Source organism: Lepidochelys kempii, chromosome 6, assembly GCF_965140285.1.
Source record: "Lepidochelys kempii isolate rLepKem1 chromosome 6, rLepKem1.hap1, whole genome shotgun sequence".
NCBI classification, from domain to species: domain Eukaryota; kingdom Metazoa; phylum Chordata; order Testudines; family Cheloniidae; genus Lepidochelys; species Lepidochelys kempii.
Genome location: NC_136385.1, coordinates 76,797,227 through 76,819,164, shown reverse-complemented (window position 1 = coordinate 76,819,164; position 21,938 = coordinate 76,797,227). Strand labels below are relative to the sequence as shown.

Below are 21,938 nucleotides of genomic sequence, written 5' to 3'. Positions count from 1 at the left end.
TGCTTTACATGGTTACTATAAAGAGCATAAAGATGTTAGACTGTACAAAGTGTTGAATGAGTGTTGACTGCTCCACAAGTGCTGCATGCCCTGAGACAGTTAAACTCACACCTTTTGGGTCGGTGGAGTTCTGGTAAAGGGGTCTGTTTAAGTATCAGGGAATCTAACGGATCAGTGTTGCATCCAGAGGGCTTAGGCAGCTGGACGGTGAGTTCTGACAATCAGGGGGATGCCAGACAAAAAATCTGTGCCCTGAGAGTATGCCGAGAGACCCCAAGGCTGGGGCAATGGCTGGACTCTGTTCAGACTCCAGGAGGAGCCTGAAACATCCTGGGGAATCCAGAATCCTGGATTCCCCTCACAGCCATCCTAGTGGGTGGCCAGGAAAGGGTGCTGGCCAGGATCTGGCCTAAATTAGTACATTAGTCCAGGGCACAACATGTTCCTTTGCTGTTAATACTTTAAATTTTGCAGTCCCAAGCATAATTAAAGGTAATGCAATGTCTGTGAAGTGACTTAGGGCTGGTCTACACTGAAAACTTACACCAGCCTACCTAAGTCTCTCAGAGGTGTGAGACATACACACCCCTGAGCAACATAGCTATGTCATCTTAACGTCTGGTGCAGACACTGCTAGGTCAATGGAAGGATTCTTCCATAGACCTACCTATCACATCCTGGGGAGATGAATTAAACACAGCAATGGGAGAACCCCTCCGTTGCTGGAGTGAGTGTTTACACTGAAAGAAAAGGAGTACTTGTGGCACCTTAGAGACTAACCAATTTGAGCATAAGCTCATGAAAGCTTATGCGCAAATAAATTGGTTAGTCTCTAAGGTGCCACAAGTACTCCTTTTCTTTTTGCGAATACAGACTAACACGGCTGTTACTCTGAAACCTGTTTACACTGAAGCACTCCAGTGGTGCAGCTGCAGTGCTGATGCTGTAGCTTAGGGCATGGCTACACTTGCAGATGTAGAGCGCTTTCAGTTAAATCAGCCTTCGTAGAGCACAGTAGGGAAAGCGCTGCAATCTAGCTACACTGACAGCTACAAGAGCACTGGTTTCAGAGTAACAGCCGTGTTAGTCTGTCTTCGCAAAAAGAAAAGGAGTACTTGTGGCACCTTAGAGACTAACCAATTTATTTGAGCATGAGCTTTCGTGAGCTATAGCTCACTTCATCGGATGCATACCGTGGAAACTGCAGAAGACATTATATACACACAGAGACCATGAAACAATACCTCCTTCCACCCCACTGTCCTGCTGGTAATAGTTTATCTAAAGTGATCATCAAGTTGGGCTATTTCCAGCACAAATCCAGGTTTTCTCACCCTCCGCCCCCCCCGCCCCCCCCAAACTCACTCTCCTGCTGGTAATAGCCCATCCAAAGTGACCACTCTCTTCACAATGTGTATGATAATCAAGATGGGCCATTGCCAGCACAAATCCAGGTTCTCTCACTCCCTCACCCCCCTCCAAAAACCACACACACAAACTCACTCTCCTATTATTTTTGTGAGTTTGAAGAATCACGCTAAAGACATTGCACTTCATAATATTTTAGTTATAAAAAAGTCTGTAGGAATGTTTCACTGGGCTGTGAGGTAGTGAAAATGAACTAAAGCTGTCAAGCATCAAAATAAAGACATCACCAAACAAATGTATACCATATGAGAAAATGTATGAATATAATACATCTTGTGGGAAACCACCACAATGGCAGTATCAGTTCCCACCAATTTTCACAGATCATGTGCAGAAAACTTTTGCATTTAAACTAACTTTAAGTTGTATTTATGCATTTAAAATGGATAATGGTCGGTTTTTCTGGCATCATCATAACTGATAATTGAGTCACAACTAGGCATGAGCTTGCAAATAATGCATGCACATTTTCCTTCATCTAAACTGAAGATCATTTGCAACCCTTTATGTTATTTATTATACTTTGACAAAACATTCATATTTCAATCTCAGCAGTTAATGAATTAACATTAGTTGATCAGTCATGGGAAAAAAATACAAACTACCTTAATTGCTTCTTTTAACAAGAGACTTAAGTTTTTATCACACAAAGTTTGAGAATAGCAAATTAATGAAAAAAATGTTTCTGAACTTTACAGTTCAGGAATCTACTATCCCCTCAATTTCTTTCAAATTTATTTTCATAGAAAACAAAAAAGTCCAAAATTAATGTTTTTAATGGAAACCAATCAACAGCTCCTCTTGTGGCATGGTACTCTGAGTATCACAGCAACAGGCAAGGCGGAACAGATAGATGGTTTAGCATAAGTAGTTAGCACATATTGCAAGGAACCATTCAAGGTAGACTGGCCCATTAACACCTCTGTAGTCAGAACAAAAAGAGGGGGTTCTTGGGTTACAAATTGTTGTAATAAACCATAAGTCCAGTGTTTCTGTTCAATCCATGATTTTTAGTGTCTAGCAGAGTTATGAATTTAATCGCTCAGGTTTCTCTTTTGAAAGTGTTGTGCAGATTTCCTTTGAGGATGAGGACTGATAGGTCAGATATAGAGTGATCACTTCGTGAAAAGCGTTCAGACATGGGTGATAGGGTGTTTTTGTCTTTGTTTGAACACACCTGGGAATCTCACACAGGAAAATGATCAATCTGTTCCACGTTGCATTTAGCATCATGTGATGTTCGGAATACCTTTCCCAGGCCTGAAGAAGAGCTCCGTGTGGCTTCAAACTTGTCTCTCTCAACAGCAGAAGTTGGTCCAATAAAAGATATTACCTCACCCACTTTGTCTCTATAATTAACATGTCAGCATTTCTTTCCATTTATGTTTTCATATTCTAAAATACTTTATTCAATAATATGGAGTCTTTTAATATGGAATGTGTAGGGTTACCAGACACTGTCTATCAATAAAGTAGTATCATCATGCCATATTTTTTACATGATGAATTAAGTATAGCTGTCACACACAACCCTGGTAGAGCTTGCCTTGGCTAGACATTCATCAGACTGTGGTTTGGATCTCACAGACTGGGACATGTGCTCTTAAAGCTTTCCTTGAGGTACCGTCTCTCCCGTTGGTATCTTTGGGACATTTCCTGGGCACTAGCTGACTGTTACCTCCTCATGGAAATGGAGCTCTGTGTTAGTGCTGCGCTCGGCCCCCAAGGCCAGTGATGATCTATAAGTCTCCCCAGTGGTTTAAGCATACCCTTTCCCACACTTCAACCTCGTCTTCAGGGATACATGACCGTGAGGTAGACCCATATACAGATTTGGTGAGTGTTCCCAAAAACCAAACACTCTTTAGTTAGCATAATGAATATGCAGTTCTAAACAAGGCGAACAACACACCTACATGCCATTCCCTGCCTCACTATCCCAAGCTTTCTTTGAGCACCGGCCAGAGTCCTATAAGGAGCCCAGGATCTTCCCTCCTGCACATAGCTTCTACTTCAGATCATGGAATCTGTCTCTCTCCTATGCACTGAAACCAGTTTCTGTCTTTCTCAGCTCAAATTGCAGTTAAGAAGGATCCCCCTATTATGAAAGCAGGCTCCTCTCTTCCCCTATCATACCACAGCTTGCTGTTTGTGAGTCCCTGTCCCAATCTCTCAGCCTTTCTTTGTTCTGTCTCTGAGGAAATTCCACTGCTCTAGAACCTCCCACAGAAAAGTTGGACAAAACTGGTTTTCCCTAGACTTCAACTATTCCACATCCTAAGGTGCTCCCATTTGAAGGGGAACTATTTAGATTAATGGCTCACCATTGTCAGCCCTGTATCACCAGCTCTTAGAATTTCAGTCCAATACGGAGGCAAAAAGACAGTAGAAAAGGCAAGAAGCCCCACATTCAAATAGGGTCTGACACAGACACACACGGAGTCCCAGTATCAAACAGAATTCATAAAGTGTGTCTGGATTCCCCAAATCACAGTATTGAAAGATCATCGTAAGAGAGTGACCATTGCTACTACTGAGTCCAAATTTGCTTTAAAGGAGTCCTGATCTACATTCTCCGGGGTAACCTAGTATTGGTGCTGCTGTAGCTCTCTAGACTCCTGTACAAATTTTTATGTGGTTCACTTCCTAGAAATAAACCGATTATTTATCAGGGAGAAAATAGGGATATGGACCCTCATCTTCCTCCCCACCACATTTTGACTATTTCTATTTTGAGAAATACAAAATAACTATGGGTCCTTCCATGCACTTCTAGTGGGAGTTTGCCTTCACAATCATTGCTACTGATGATTACCACAAGAGTCACTTGATTCACAGTATAGTTTTAGTCTGTATCCCTGGCTCCTCCACTACTACTGTCTTCATGGTTGCAGAGGTGAGAATTTAACACTACCCCTTTGGTCTCCAGAATATGTTTCCCCTTCCCCATACCAAAGCCCCCCATTCTTGCCCCCATGCCACATGGGCTGTGTGTTCCTCATTCACCTCTAGCTAAGTAGCCTCCCAACACACACTTGGGGGCAATAATAAGAAAATGGCTGATCCTTTTCAAATGAAAATGCTACTTCCAGCCTCCAGCTCAAACTTACCCAGCTGCTTTGCCAAGGTTGGCAGCCTAGGAATCAAAGGGACACTAAACATCTAAAGAGACTCTTTGAAGACAGAGAAAGGGGTGAGTCACGAGAGAGCTAGTACTGGGGAAACAGACTGACATGGAACACAGATACACGTTTGTCAAGGTTCCTTCCCCACTCTGAACTCTAGGGTACAGATGTGGTGACCTGCATGAAAACCCCCTAAGCTTATTTTTACCAGCTTAGGTTAAAACTTCCCCAAGGTACGAACTATTTTACCTTTTGCCCTTGGACTTTATCGCTGCCATCACCAAGTGTCTAACAAATATATAACAGGGAAAGCGCTCGCTTGGAAACGTCCTTCTCCCCAAAATCCTCCCCAAACCCTACACCCCCTTTCCTGGGGAAGACTTGATAAAAATCCTCACCAATTTGCATAGGTGAACACAGACCTAAACCCTTGGATCTTAAGAACAATGAAAAAGCAATCAGGTTCTTAAAGGAAGAATTTTAATTGAAGAAAAAAAGTAAAAGAATCACCTCTGTAAAATCAGGATGGTAAATACCTTACAGGGTAATCAGATTCAAAACATAGAGAATCCCTCTAGGCAAAACCTTAAGTTACAAAAAGACATAAAAACAGGAATATACATTCCATTCAGCACAACTTATTTTATCAGCCATTTAAACAAAACAGAATCTAACACGTATCTAGCTAGATTACTTACTAAGGTCTAAGACTCCATTCCTTTTCTGTTCCCGGCAAAAGCATCACACAGACAGAGATACCCTTTGTTTCTCCCCCACTCCAGCTTTGAAAGTATCTTGTCTCCTCATTGGTAATTTTGGTCAGGTGCCAGCGAGGTTATCCTAGCTTCTTAACCATTTACAGGTGAAAGGGTTTTGCCTCTGGCCAGGAGGGATTTTAAAGGTGTTTACCCTTCCCTTTATATTTATGACAACGTCCCTCAAAAGCATCTGAAACAGTAAGGACCTTTCCAGGTTCATGGGGAAGATAAGTCTTAGGAAGGAAAGCCACATGTATAGACTGTTTTAAAGTAAATTTTCTCTGAAATTATTTGGTTCTAAATCAACAGTAAGTGGTTTTAAGAAGGCTGTCTCATCAGTGGATACCACTGTCCATAGCTCCCAGAGGGAACAGAACTGCAAGTACTGAACATACATCAGGCCTGCTGAGATAACGACTAGGGTAGCCAGATGCCCAGTTTTCGACTGGAAAGTCCAGTCAGATCTATTGACTGGACACCCAAAATCCGGTTACTGCGGGCGGGGGAGGTGCTGAATCATCACCTGTGCCAGCCCCTACTTAGCCAGGGCCACCTCCTACCTGCACTGGGCATCTGCAGCTCCCAGCCCCAGCTTCCCAGGCAAGTGCCTCCCGACCCAGGCAGAGGTTGGGGACTGAGAGGAGAAGCGCAGCGAGCAATGGGGGCAGGAGGAAAGAGAAGTGAACAGAGCGGGGCCTCAGGAGGAAGAGGCTGGGGCAGGAGTGGGGCCTCGGAGGAAGAGTCAGGGCTGGGGTGAAACCTGTAGGAAGGAGCTGGTAAAGAGAGGTTCCAGCCCTCCTGTTGGAGAGTCCAGTTTTTAAATATTACAAAGTTGGCAACCCTAGTAATGATGGTTAGTACAGGGGGACGGCAGCCCAAGGCCTGGTCTGAGAGTGGGAGAATCATGTGGGATTCCACCGCAACAAAGGTGATGGCTTGAGGACCGAGACCTGGAAGGGATGCATTCAAAGAGACCAGGAGAGGTCAGCAGGGCCAGGTCTTAAGGAAAATGGCACCCTGGGCAAACTTGTATTTTGGCACTCCTGGCCCCCATGGGCACGGCACTCCCCCAATGCCCCTGGTCCCCACAGGTGTCCCCCATTGCCCTGGTCCCTGTGGGCTTCAGTAGCTCCTCACTCCCCCTTCGCCCCAACCCCTACGCTCCCTGCACCCCCAATCCCTGTGCTCTCCACCTCCTGTGCTCCTAATGCCTGCCCCTCCTGTGTCCCCAATGCCTGCATTGTGCCCCCTTCACCCTTAAACCTTGCATCCCCCTCCTGCATCCATGTGTGGAAAACGATCTGGATGCATGGAGTGGCTGGCATTGCTGCTCACTCCCCCCCTTGAACACTGCTCCTCCGGCCCCCTGGGGAGTGTGGGGTTGGGAGCGAGGTGCAACATCAGGGCTCCCTGCTTCCAAGTCACTTTCCCCACCTGGGCTGTGTAAGGGGCAGGCAGGAGAGCAGCAGCTCCTGATGCTTGCCTCACAGCACAGCACAGGTGGGGAAAGTGACCTGGATGCTGGGAGGCCGGCGTTGCTCCTCACTCCCCCTTATAGTCTCCCCTAGGGAGATGCAGAGTAATGGGGGAATGAGCAGTATCTGTGCACAACTGCTGCCCGCACAAAAAAGTTCCTTTGCCAGGAAGAAGCAGGGAGAAATCTGGGTGCCCCCCCGACGCATCACCTCTGCAACTTTGCAGCGCTTCCCAGCCAGCCAGGAGCACTTTCTGACACTACACTGGCAACACACACCTCTGCACTGCTGCCCCCCTGACCATGGCACCCTGGGTGGATGCCTGAGTGGCCCGCCCTTAAGGCCGGCCGTACAGGTGGTGCTGTTAGCCTGGTAACTGTGACAATCTTCTTCTTTTCCAATATTCATGGTTAATAATTGTGAGGCTTTTCCTTATCTTTAAGCATAGCGTCACCTAAAGGATGTCAAGAACGCAATGTGACTAAAATATTGGGAATCACATCCCTGTGTTGTGATTGCCTAGGGAGGTTTGGGAATCTCCATCATTGGAGACTTTTAAGAGCAGGTTAGACAAACACCTGTAAGGGATGCAGGAGACTGGACTAGATGACCTTTCGAGATCCCTTACAGTCCTACAATTCTATGAGTTGGCATTAAAACACACAATTAAGATTTGGCCTACCATTTTTGTGTTTCTCTAGACTACAAATTTTTAGTAATTTGGGAGATAAAATTCCTTGGAACTCAACACTCAACAGGAGTTCAGCTGGATGGCCAGATTTTGTTATGAAATTAGGCTAATTGGACTTGTTTTTATATTGTTATACTGAACATTTTTATATGACAGGATAATCTGATTGATTAATCTACAGCTATTGAGTACATGCTTTTTAAAAACAGAAATCAATAAATTCTAAGTCTTCAGCATTAAAAACCAAGCCTGATACATTTCAAGGAATTTTGAAGAAAATTCAAAAACCAAACAATATGAATGAAATCCTGGTCCCATTGGAGTCAATGGCAAATTTCTCATTGACTTTTCAGTGGGGCAAGATTTCACACTATAGACACAAGAAAAATGATGAAAACTGAAAAAATTATACCAGCACAAGAAGAGTCAGTGTGTGTGGGGTAACAGAGGGAAAAAATACAACATTTAGCACTGGAGGAGACCCAGCAAGTAGAATCTATTAGTAAAGCTTCTGCAAACATGTTGCCTTTCATGTCACCAGGCTCAGACTTTTTCTACCTGCTGTCTTCAATTCCATTTGCCTTAATGCTGACAATGGAAACGCTGCATGTGTTTGTAACTCATGACTTACACACTGAAAAACGTACTGTGGTACCATGGTGCAGGTATTGCACCTAATTCGCTGTGCAGTGCTAGAAAAGTGCTAGATAGTTTGACCAGAAGATAATTCAAAGTGTTTAAAACTGGCACCAGCTTCTTATTCAACAAATCTGCTCCTGTGCTATACATTCAATCACATCTGCTTGCTTTTGGGACAAAAATATACTTTTGCTACTTTGTACTTCAGTTAGCACTGCAAAGCCAACATTGTTTTGGAAGAGTGGACTCGATTCTGATGAGTTCATATACCATCCACAGGATAGTTAATTAAATTCAGATCATAGAACTTTTTCTATTTATGTTGAACTGTGATCTTTCTAGCTCTAACAGTCAGAAACCAGACCGGGTTTTCAGAGGTGGCATTTAGGAAAACAAACATTCTTTTACTCATAAAGGTAGTAAAATATGGAATCACAGACACATAACCCCACAAATGCAATTTCTATGGGCACTTTTTGGAGAATAATTGCACTTTACAAGAAATCCATGCTACTACTTAAATAAAAAAGCAATGAGTTAAGTCTTGGAGTTTTAATATACTAAATGAGTTTACAAATTACAGTGCTGATGAGTCAAAGGGCTGAATTTGCCCTGTGCCCTGCAGGAGTGATACAATCAGCAAGATTACAAAAGAAACATTTGAAAAAATGCTAAATCCCTTTAAAAGTGATTTGTGACTGCACATATGGATTTTAAGTAAACTAACTTTAATTGAGCTGCCAGTCAGCTGAAAACTTACTTTTAGAGAGAAAAACAAAAATATGTTTAATATCAGAACATAAACCACATACTGGATTACTTAAATCTGCAACTTGCACAAGATTTAAAGAACAAAAAGTCACTTTATAACACATCAGCATCATTAAAAAGATGTACCTTTAAGTTTTCAACTTCTTCCTTGTTTTCCCTCTTTAATTGCAAAATTGCAGCATGGTACTCTGTAAAAAAATAAAGAAGCGATTCAGATTAGTGACATAAAAGTCAAAAAAAGCCTCTGTCTATGAAACATGACACTCTAGACACAGTGCCATTTCATACTGTGCTTCCGTGCCAAAAACATAGGTAGAGGCTTCTGAAGAGTAGGCCTGCTACAAAGATTGCAAAGAAAATGTTTCCAGGATCAGGAGATACACATGGCCATACTGACAATGGTAAAAAGAAAAGGAGTACTTGTGGCACCTTAGAGACTAACCAATTTATTGGAGCATAAGCTTTCGTGAGCTAACCAATTTATTTGAACATAAGCTTTTGTGCGCTACAGCTCACTGAAAGCTCATGCTCAAATAAATTGGTTAGTTTCTAAGGTGCCACAAGTACTCCTTTTCTTTTTGCGAATACAGACTAACACGGCTGCTACTCTGAAACTGACAATGGTGTTAATGATGACAGAGGATAATACAAATAGCTCTCACACAGGGAGAGGAGTAAAGTGTATGGGTGGAGTGGGAATGAATTTCAAATTGAGGTAACGGGAAGAAACTTGGGATTTGGTTTTTGAAGTAAAAAGCGGAGTTGATAGCATGCTTCTACCACACACAAAAAGTTTTGAAGGAATATCTACATTTAGTATTCAAATCTTGCACTGAACTGTATTCAATTTTAAAGCCGATAACATCTACATATCGACTAATTGGACAGGGTACAGAAAAAAGCCACGTGATTTGAGGCCTGGAAAAATGCCTTACAGCGAGGGACTTAAAAGCCTTAAAGATTATCAAAAAGAAGATTGAGAGGTGACTTGCTTATGTTGTATAAGTGCCTTGATGGAGAAGAAATACTAGGCACCAAAGTGCTTTTTAATACATCAGAGAAAGGCAGCACAACAAGAACCAATGGCTGGAAGTTAAAGCCAGACAATTTCAAATTAAAAATCAGGCAAAAAAAAAAAATTAACAGTGTGAGTAATTAACATTGGAACAGCCTACCCAGGGAAGAGAGAGATTTTCCATCTCTTAATGTCTTTAATGCCTCCTAGTGAAACAGTGTTTCCTGATATCCAAACTAGACCTCCCACACTGCAACTTAAGACCATTGCTTCGTGTTCTGTCATCTGCCACCACTGAGAACCTAGCTCCATCCTCTTTGGAACCCCCCTTCAGGTGTTGAAGGCTGCTATCAAAGCTACCTTCACTCTTCTGTAGACTAAATAATCCCAGTTCCCTCAGCCTCTCCTCGTAAATCATGTGCCCCAGCCCTCTAATCATTTTCGTTGCCCTCTGCTGGACTCTCTCCAATTTGTCCACATCCCTTCTGTAGTGGGGGGACCAAAACTGGATGCAATACTCCAGGTGTGACCTCACCAGTGCTGAATAGAGGGGAATAATCACTTCCCTCGATCGGCTGGCAATGCTCCTACTAATACAGCCCAATATGCCGTTGGCCTTCTTGGCAACAAGGGCACACTGCTGACTCATATCCAGCTTCTCGTCCACTGTAATCCCCAGGTCTTTTTCTGCAGAACTGCTGCTTAGCCAGTCGGTCCCTAGTCTGTAGCAGTACGTGGGATTCTTCCTTCCTACGTGCAGGACTCTGCACTTGTCCTTGTTGAACCTCATCAGATTTCTTTTGGCCCAATCTTCCAATTTGTCTAGGTCACTCTGGACCCTATCCCTACCCTCCAGCATATCTACCCCCCCACCCCCGCAGCTTAGTGTCATCTGCGAACTTGCTGAGGGTGCAATTAATATTTTGTAAGACTGTTTTTAATATTTTGTTAGACTAAGATTTTATTATATCTTTTAAAAAATTGTAACTGCAAATCACAGACCACACATGAAAAGATTTCATACAATAATATGGATTTGATTGTTATTTGCGTATGGTGCAATCGGTAAAAATAAATTTGTATATCCTTAAACTCATCATGATTCCAACAAATAGGACTCTAATTAATACAATTCACAGTTCTGAGTAATGAAATGAAAAGAAAGCCATATGGGTCTGCATAAAATTAAGCTTGAATTTCAGGGGAAGATGGGCTTGTCAACACATAACTGCTTAGTCATGAAAATATACTTGCATTTTAGCTTTGAAAACATAATTAAAGAACTGAAACAGTCTTCTGTCTACTGACATGAAAGCATTCTAGGATAATATTAGCTACATTGATTACATGCTTGGTAGAGCTCTTTCTTTTAATAAGCAAACCAGACTACAAAAGCTGACTATTTGTTGTGTTTAGTAAGTGGAGTAACTGTTAGTGCTTACATTCATAAATCACAGTTGGCGCTTGCTCACATTCTCTAAAGAAAGCTTGTTGCAAGTGAGACCGAGGGCCCAGAGGTAGTCAGTCCCTCATATGGCACTAAGGAAGCAGCAGCACATTTGGCAACTAAAGCTACTCTCCTCCTCTCTCCCTACAGTTAAACATATTCAGCCAATGGAACATGGCTCTGCTCCTGCTCTCTGATACAATTCCTGTTGACTCAGTAGGGGAGAATCAGAGACCACAACTGCAATGAGTGATGAGCATAGACCAGACTGAACATGTTTAAGAGAAGCATTTCCCTTTGAGGTACTTCATTTGCCCTGGAAAGAGATTTAAATTAGCAGATAGCTATAGAATATGTACTGTATCTTTCTCTTGGGAATAGCTGTGATCAAACTACAGAAGTCATTCAACAAAATTCAACATTTTTTGTTGGACAACAAAGAAAACTAAGGCCAAAATTTAACTGACAAGTTTCGCTATCTTAGGGGTTTATATGGTGCCTAGTACAGAGAACTAGAGCAACAACAACCAACAAAAAAACAAATTCTCTCTTTCTTTGGGGCAGAGGAGTCTGACTGTGTGTGCCTTTCTTTTAATTGTTTCTTTAGGGAGAGGGAAAGGATACTTGGTTTTCTACCAGCTGGAGACAGAAACAGTTGAAGTCTGTGAGCCAGGAAGCATCTTATGTGTAGATCTTGTTTAAATTGTTTTAACTATTTTTGCCAGCTAGAAGGAGCTAAACCATAGCATCTGGACTGATATAAAAGATCAAAGGGAGAAATGACTACATTTATTTGCTTGGTAAAATGAGAAAAATATGAGACAAAATAACAAGGACAGGCAAAAACAACTTATAATGTCATCTCCTCAATATCTCTCTTCCCTTAAACCCATCATAAACATGAAATTCACCAGATTTAATGTCTAAGTACATAACTCACGCAGTAAACAATGTAAACCACACGAAAAATAAGGAATACAAAACCAAATAGGAATCCTAACCAGTTTGTACATAATATACAAATCCTCAGCTCCTTAGTTGCTGCCTGTTTCCAGATTGGCAAACTCCTCTCCAGCTACCAAACAAGAATTCTCCAAACACTTTCTGACGCAGAAGTAAATTAACATTTCTGTAGGGGTAGCGTATAGATTAATATTCTAAGGTTCCAGTATCTCAGGGATCTTGAACATGCCAAAATAAAGTAAAAAAAAAAAAAAGTCCAGTCTGAGAAAATGGCTTGGGTTGGTTTTTAAACCATATATTTTATTTAAGAGGCAGAATATTATTTACCATTTGGGAGTAGCAGTCTTGTTAATTTCTTGCCTCTTACATCAACTCTTTGGATTGGCAAACTCCAGAATAATTTCAATAGCTTGGAATGCTAGAACTTTTAGTTATAAGATTTTTTTTTTGTTACCTTATTCCAAAAAATTTTGAAGCTTGGGGCAATAGCAGATGATCTAGTGGCCCCTTCTGCTCTTAAACTCTACGACTCTAAGAAATAGTGTACCCAATCTTCTGCTTAAACATATCACCTCTGGTAGAAGCAAGTGTCCAAGTCTTTGAATTGCTTATATACAGTGTGTTGTAAATCAATATACTGTAATGTATATCTAATATACTTTCTAGCATGCTATAAACAGATATACTGTAGCACATCAACTTACTGACCAATGTAATGTTTATTCCAAACTAGAAAGGAAGTATCTAAAATACAAATATTCCTGATGGGTAATAATGGAGAGTGCTGTTTAAAGTAGATGCTTAATTCTGTAATAAGAATAGATATAAAATGAAATATTCTTCATCGGTTAATTTAAATATTGTAAAAATAATCTATTTAATAGGAGTTGACACCTAGCAAAGTGTGTTTTACCTCCTCCTTAAGCAAACATTAATATCTGTAGGTCTAAGATGGTACAGTGAAAACAAAACCCAACAGATAAGACCCAGGATTGAATATAATAATTTGTACTGTGCTGTGTGACACAGACAGTAAACAAGTGATTCAGTCTTCTCCTTAGCTATTTATCACAAGGGCAGTCTAATTTGGGACTATTCACTGTGAGCCATTTTAGCCCATTGACGAAAGAGTCCTGCACAGAGAACCAGGGGTCTGAGTTGTCAAAATTATCACTAAGGAAGGTGAAAAGGGAGGAAACTTGTAGGATTCCAGTGGCAACGATTAACTGCACTCATGCAGCTGCAAAGCTTAAATATTCTGTCCATACTGGCTCAGAGGGATACAGAGCAAAATGCAACAGTACTTAGATGTTGCTCAGAAAAAAGTGCAACCACAATAGTGATGTAAACACCAGTGCACTGTTGATACAAGTTGTATGTCAATGCATGGAGTTTTACATATGTACTAGGAGGCTGCAACACCAAAGCAGTGTAGGGTAGTGATAGCAAGAAAAAAGTCAGGTGGCAGGCACTCTCAGCATCTGTGGACGCAAAGAGGATAAGAGCTGGCAATTTAGGATTTATATGTTATAAGGAAAGACAATAGGAAAGAGTATGACCTCATTGTGACGGGGCACCTGCCCCGCACTGGCCCTGAGAGGGTTAAAACCAACCTAGGTAGGCCGAGCAGCAGGCAGCAGAGGGAGTGAATGCAGAGAAACATCCAATTAGGGCGGCTGCAGACAATTAGGGCAGCAGCTGGATCAACCAATCAGGGCCCAGCCTGCCTATATAAAAGGAAGTTGCAGACCAAAGTGGAGGAGTCAGCTCTAGGGAGAAGACTGGCTTCCTAGAGGGCTCCTGATGGGCTGCCAGGACTTACAGACTCAAGGCCCTGGAAAGAACCTGGCAAAGGAGCTGAAGCTAGAGGCAGGAGCAGAAGGAAGTGAGGCTTTGGGGAAGTGGCCCAGGGAATAGAGATAATGAGCTGGAAGGAGGAGGCAGCAGGAAGCTGCTGTTTGCAGGGTCACTGGGCCGGGGCCTTGGGTAGTGGACAGGCCTGTCCTTCCTCCCCTCCCTGCCCACTAGCCGCTGAAGGACCGGGTGGCTGTGGACTGCCAAGCCACTGCGAGGAGTGCCTGGACTCTTGTTGGAGGAGTCCCCCGGAAGATGGTGAACCGGATGGTGACATGGCCAGAAGGCTGTGCCACGAAGCAGACGCTGAGCCAGAAAGGAGCTGTAATGGGTTTGCAGGCGGAGGTGAGGACGGAAAAGCAACCATCACTTGAGGGTGCACCTGCTGGCACTTAGCTAATTCCCAAGACACCCAGCAGGAGGCGCCAATGTGGTGAGTGACCCCGTGACACTCCCACACAGCACACATTCAGCTCCAACAACAGATTCTGATCATGGGTTCTATTAATTTGACTGTCTCTAGCACAGTTTTTCTTTGCTCTGAAAAGCCCCATATTTCAACCCAGGGGAACTGCAGAGATTCAATCTATCTATTGCTCATTTGGAAAACTGTAATATTCTTAGTCTTCTTTTTATTGTGCAACTTGACATTTCATGAAGTCAATGGTAATAAACTGTTGTTGCTATAACAAGTATCATAACATCAGGGGTTTCTTTATAGGAATTGCCATACTGAAAAAATCTATTTAGTCCACTATTCTGCCACATATAGTAACCAAAGACCTATGTATTTAGACAAGTTGTGCAAATCATGAAAGTTACCATTTAGGGGGGGAAAAAAATCTAGTTTCTCATCATTACCATAATGACAATGCTTAGGATGGGGGGAAAAAAAACAAGGAATAGGTTCACCAGTCCCTGTATCTTTGCAAGCAGGACTGCCAAGCACAAGTGATGAAATCACATTGAAATTTCACAGCCAATGAATAAGCCTCACTGTAGCCTACTTTTTCCAGCTACAAAGCTTCTGAAAAACTGGTTAAGTAAATGTGAACTAAAAATAAAATTATCTATCTGCTCACTTTTGTTTGCAGTGTTGATGTAGCCATGTTGGTCCCAGGATGTTAGAAACAAGGTGGGCGAAGCAATATCTGTTATTGGACCAACTTCTGCTGGTGAAAGAGACAAGCTTATGAGCTACACAAAGCTTGCTACTACTGACACGTTACCAAATACTATACTGCACGGCTATTACTGACATTTTATGAAATAATGTAAAATAATACAAATGTAATAAATGGGGGGAAAAAACAAAATGTGAAAAGAAATTGTAACCTGATTTAATAGTTAGATTTTAACTATAGGCTAGCTATTAGCATGCAGTGGTCAGAGGGTCTGGCTTCTGGATCAGCTACAATACTGAGATTGTTCTCAGAATGGGAAAACCCAATGAGCACACAAGAAACAACTTACTCTGATTACCTTTACCTTATTAACAATCTTATGAACAAAGCAAACCAACTAACCAACACTGCAATAAAGCAAAAGAGAGGAGGATAATACTGAATGTCCAGCACTTGCATTCCTTCCTTTTCTCTTGCAGAGAACCCCAAAGTAGATGAGACTATCAACAGGTGGACATCAGTCTGGCATGTTCCAGTGTATCCCATGGCACACAGGCCAGATAACAGGTTTTATAATGTGTTATGGTGCAAGCCATTGTATCTTATACATATTTGTGATCAGTCCATTCCCTTTTCCTTATCTGAACTTCCACACCCCACTTACATTGGGGTCCCCAGGTTCTATACGTTAATTAAAATTAAAATCGCAAATGTAGTATTTAAAAAAAATCTCATGATTTTAAGTCAATTTCAGTATTTTGACTCATGAGTTTTGAATGCTTGGAGTTTGCAGTACTGAACATATAGAGATAATGATAAATAAAGACAAAAAAACAGAAAGCAGACGAATTTAAAAGCAAGGAAATTAGATGCTTATATATATACTTTTTTACAGACACACACACTTTACAAAACAGGAAAACATTCAAGTCCTGCCAGTCAAAACATGGTATTGACATCTAAAAGAAATAGGTGGCAAAAAAGAAATAGGATTTACAAAAAAAAATTGTAAAGAGCATGAATTACATACAGAAAGTTGGCTCTGTGCTCTGACAAACTGAAAAACAAGCTAGAGAGTTAAAGTGTAATTTAAAAAACAGAAATGGGCAATCAGAAATGGGTGGTTGATCAACAAAAGGCTTACACACTTTTAAACAAATAAAGAAAATATCAGGTATACATGTCAGACATCTTGTGTTTGAAGAAGAGAAAGCACTATCTATGATGAAAATGGGTTGAGAGAAGAAATGCTCATGTTGTGGATAGCACCTTCAACAGCCATGTGCAGAATGACTTTAAAAAAGATGCATAATGAATTATTTGTACAGTATATTAGGTATACATGGCACTTCAAAGACAAAGAGAAGCCCATTTCCCAGGGGCTTACCAGTAAAGGGATTGTGATGCTGGCAGACCAGGTGATAAGCCCATGCCAAGACCCCCACGCCTCACTAAAGACTGAAAAATGCATAGCTGGAAAGCAACCTGGCTCTCCTGTGTGTTAGTATTGTTAAAATAGATATTAGAGTTATGAGAATGTGTTTAGTGTTCAAACTTTATGAAATTCTTGTGGGATGCTGCATGTTTTACTTGTAATCTCTGTATGTCATGTTTAAGGTAATATTTAAGTGTTTGCTAAAACTGCAAAATGCCAGAGTCAGGGGAGAAGCATTACCAAGTGTGAAATACTAATTTACCACAAGAGGTGTCATCTCCTCCCCAACAAAGGCGGCCTATAGACATCAGACAAGCCACTGTGGAATGGACAAAAGACTTTGCTGATTGCTCCCCGCCCCTCCTATGAACTGGAGACATGCACAAACCCTCATCCCATCAGCTGAGCTCTGGGGGAAGGGGATAAAAATCCCTGTCAAGAAAAATGATCACTATGCTGCTTGGAACTTGGAGAGAGCAAAATTTCTAAGCATAAGCAGGGGATCCCTAACTGGTTATTTTAGGTTAGCCCGAATGGACATAGACACTGCTGTCATATGCAAGTGCTATATTACCTTTTCAAACATAAGACTGTAACTTATTTGTGTGTGTGTGTGTGTTTACCACCTTTAACCTTGTAAATAACTCATTTCTTTTTCCTAACTAATCTTGAGTGAGTTTAGTACAGGATTGGCTACAAGTGTTGTTTTTGGTAAGAGATCTAAGGTACAATTGACCTTTGGGACTGGGAGTAACCTGAATATTGTTGTGATTTTTGGTGTAAGGGACCATCTATCAAAAGGTGGGCATAGGTGGCAAGATAGACTGGAGTGACCAAGGGGACTGTCTGTGACTCCATGTTAAGGCTATTTTAGTGCGTTAGGAGTTTACACGTGTTACTTGGTTGATGAAATCTGATGATATAACATAAACCTCAAACTGGCTGTATGTCCTGTTTCTTGACACACTACCCTGAGGCTGGCACTCAAGGTCATGAGCCACTCTAGACAGCATGACAAAGGGAGAAAAGGGAAAGATGCAGATTTTTAATAAATTTGTAATTGCTCATATTTGTAGACACCACAGTTTTTCTTCTTCTATTATATTATTTTTAAAATTAGACAACCAGAACCAGGCTAGATGAAAGAAGAGGAGAGCAACACTTGCAAGCAAACTAAAAAGCAAGTTCTAAAGGGGTTGCAGGGTATTCAGAATCTATCGTACTGATTTGATGATAGTTCTGGGTTTTTTAAATGTGTTAGACTATTAGTATATGCAGGATTGGTGTAGCTATGTTGAATACCAGGATCCCAGGCAACACATGAGTCTTCTCTTTGGGGAGGCAAACATGCAAGCACTGGAAGTTCCCTAGGAGTGAGGAGGCCACCAATGCCTGGACCGAGACTCTGCCCCTGAGGCTCTGCCCCCACTCTGCCTCTTCCCTTGAGGCCCCGCCCTCACTCTGCCTCTTCCCACCCACACAGCACCCTCTCCCTCTTCTTTGAGACCCCCCGTTCCGCTCCTCTCCATGTCTTCCCCTGAGGCCTGCCCCTACCTGCCGCCCTCTTCTCTCCATGGGAAAGAGGAGCGAGTGGGTCATACCTCAGGGGAAGAGGCCGAACAGGGTTGGGGCCGAGCCACGGTCTGGACACTGGTGGCCCCTCCACTTCCAGGGAGCTTCTCTTCTGGCGCTCCAAAGGCAGCGCAACTTCAAAGGGAGGTGACCCACACTGCATCTGTGGTATTTGCCCCCCCGCATGGGAGGATGCTTAACCTCCCCCAACCTCTTATATGCACTGCTCATGCCCAGGATATTAGAAAGACAAGGTGGGTGGGGTAATGTCTTTTATTGTATCAACTTCTGTTGGTGAAAGAGACAAGCTTTCAAGCTTGCACAGAGCAGGTCCCTTATTAGTATTTAAACACATAACTAGTGCTTTAATTTTTTTAGTGTTTTCTGATAGTATTTTACAAATTCACTTTTACAAATTCCAGAAAATGAGAATAGGACAACACAAAACAGATTTCAAGCAGCTTGAGTTCAATCCATATTACAGGGGGCCAAGAAGGATTAGAAATGCATCAACAGTATGTCAAGGGTCATTGCACCTCAAAGGTATTAAATGTATTTTTGACACAAAGTTTCACTTAATATCTCCAACTTACAACTGCAATAACTTCAAAAAGGACAGAGTGTGGGTGGTTCTTTTAAATACATTATTAAAAAATATTACCATGTAAGCAAAGAAAGCAATTTTTAAAATAACAAAGAGTTTTAGGTTGGTTAGTTTTAAAGAGACAAAGGACCATATTTATATTCTGGACTAAACATTTTGAAGTTAGATGTTAGAAGCAAAAGGGGTTTTGTTTTTAAGGATTCCTGCAGCAAAGTTAAAAAAAATGTTGCTAGGAGAAAGTCAATCTTAATCAACACAAATTAAGCTATAGAGCAATAGTTTTCTGCAATTATAATCAGAAACCTTCAGCAATTCTTCCAATGCCAAATTTGCAGAGAGAATTTATTCTCTGCCACAGATAATTTTGCCTTTGTTTAAAATATTTTTGTTTCTTGCCATTTCTACATCACTCAGTACTGTAGAGCATTACAAAATATCAGAGGTGCTCATATTTGATGCATGAGTTACTAGACTACCATTGTTACTTGGATTTGTACTGCAATTTCCTCAATGTACAAGAGGCTTCTCTAAAATTAATTGACAGAAGCCTTGCTCAAATGATAAGTGTAGTAGAAATAATTATGTATTAATAGGTTAAGTGGTTCCTTTCATTTCCTTACAGCACAATTAAAATCTGCTTTTGCTTCCAGACACTTCTCCACTGATTTATGAATAACTCTGCTAGGAATTTATATACTGGTATCTAATTGCCTTCATACAGCTTTGAAATGGGTGAGGTATTGCCAGTATTTCCTTCTCAGAGCTAAATAAATTCTTGTTCTGATTTAGGAGCAATGTGTTCCATGGGATACAAAAAATGTGACAGTTCTCTGTTGTCATGCTGTTTCTGGGAGCCCCAACATTTTAGTATTGCAAGATTTGTCACTCAGACACAGAACCTTTTGAGATGGATTAATCTCTCTTATTTGAGTACTTAAGTGCTACTTATTTTAATGGGACACCTGTAACTGGGACATGCTAGATGAAACTGGATTGGTTTAGTGATCACCATAAAACTCAAGTTAGAATTCTGGAAATATTTTCCCATTATGCTGCAGCATGACAAGGGGCCTGGTTAATTGTTAGCTCAAAACTTTGATAGGCCCTGAATACATGCTGTTTATAAATCTTTCCATTATGAAAAAAGATCATAAACTAGGTACCCACTGCCTTTAAGGAAATGAGAGAAACCAAAGACTAGACACACATAGACAACAACATACACTCTCTACCCACCTGGTGGTCCCTCCTTGTAAAGTTTTAGGTGAGCTAGAGACAAAAGCATAAGCAAGAGTGCATTTTAGCCTCAAACAATATATTTATATTTTCATATTCATTACATATCAGATATAGTCCTCGGTGATTCTCATGTCAAACAGCAGTAGTTCTAAAGGCTTCATTACTCATCATTGTCACTATTCACTACTGCAAACCCATCTACATTATTATCAGGAAAAATTGTGTCTCGATTGTTAACTGCTATTAAAGATTACCATTTCTGCTAAAAGTTAAGTCATAAGTACATTTTTAGAACCCTTGAATTCCACACTGATACCAGAGAAACTCCATTTTGAAGTCCCCAGACTCCATTTTGTAATTCTGGCTTCCAATATAAATAAGAAAGAGTCACTCCACCATTAGATGGAAGCTGCAGGTCACATAGCACTGAATATAAAATTGGCAGGAAAAACCAAATTAGCAGGGATCCAGCAGATCATAACACTCTGAGATAAATAGCAGCCATGTGAATGAATGTGTAGTTGCAAAAGAAAAAAATGAATGAAGATGGAATGTGTAGTAAAAGAAAAAACACTATAAAAAGTGTCTGGAAAGCTCTGACAGGACTGTCTAAAAGGCAGTGTGTCAGTGGGCAGCCAAGAAAGTCAGAGCTGAGGTGCTGACAGTGCAGATGGAGCTGAGGAGAATGGACCAGAAAAGAGCAGATGAGAGGAGACCTGAAGAAGCAACCAAGAAAGCAGCAGCAGCGACAGCAAGCAGCAGTAGCACCAGAAGGAGTCCTGTGTCAGCAGATAGCGTAAGTTTGTCAGTTATAATTACAGGCTAGTCTTAGAATGTGTATGTGTTGATAATGAAAGAAATGTATAAGATTTAAAGCATTTAGGGACTGTGTCAGCAGCCTGTGACAGACTAGTCATCTGTAACAGGGTGCAACCACTTAGAATCTTCTCAGCTGTATGTTATTGCAGTTGCGGTGCTCTTTAAATTGCTGAAGGGATTTTTGTTTTTAGATTACGACTGTATTGTGGATTATTTTTTATACAAATAAAAAGGTGCCTTGTTTTGGAAAAGAATACTGCTTATGTCAATCAATAGCATTTATCAGAAGGCTGTATCTGTGTCCTCCGGGAATTTCTTTAGCTACCCTGGAGATCCATACCATAGGAGAACAGATAGGTGAACAGGTAGGCTGTTTTAAGGGAAAACCTTTTAGGAGATATTTAAATTAATCTGTTTTTGAGGGAATCTTAGGTAAGCCCAGGAGGGGGCGATAGGTGAGCTATTCTGAGGGTACCCTAATTCTGTTTTCAGGGTAACACCATATGTGATTCAGTTAATGACAGCTCAGGTATGGAAACACCCACTTATAAAACAAACCTGCAAGCATTCCTACAAAAGTCACAACACAAGATATTATACGTATATACATGCATGCTGTAGAATGATTAAAGCATCTGTCTTACCCACCCACCCCTTTAAGGTTTTCACGTGGACATGACAAGTGCCAAGGTAATTAAATTAACCACTTACCATGAAACTCAGTCAACTTGCTTAACAGAACAAGGAATCTGACTCATCCCAGAAATTATGCTCAGAATTTTTCCTCACAGATTTCTATCCCATATAACTTGATCTGAAGCCAGAGATGGGGATGAAGATTTTGTTTTTATAAACAAGCAAATAAATAAAAGTGATGTTTTCACTGATGAAGTGGCTATGCTCCTATATCTTGTCTACAAGCCAGGGTGAAAATTTAGTGTGGAATTCGCAGGAGAAAAATCCCCCTAAGCAGTGTATT

The 21,938-nt window shown here is 41.3% G+C and overlaps 1 protein-coding gene across 2 annotated transcripts in view; it reads right to left on the bottom strand.

Moving 5' to 3' along the window:
• LOC140913108 (formin) overlaps positions 1-21,938 on the bottom strand; it is a 246,752-nt gene that overhangs the window by 206,929 nt on the left and 17,885 nt on the right. The window contains exons 3-4 of one of the 2 annotated variants that reach the window (XM_073348842.1): positions 20,138-20,170; positions 9,014-9,075 (exon numbers count right to left, since the gene is read on the bottom strand). In XM_073348842.1, coding sequence (XP_073204943.1) covers positions 9,014-9,075; positions 20,138-20,170 — 95 coding nt within the window. The remainder of the gene's footprint in view (positions 1-9,013; positions 9,076-20,137; positions 20,171-21,938) is intronic. The other variant, XM_073348843.1, reaches the window with a different exon arrangement.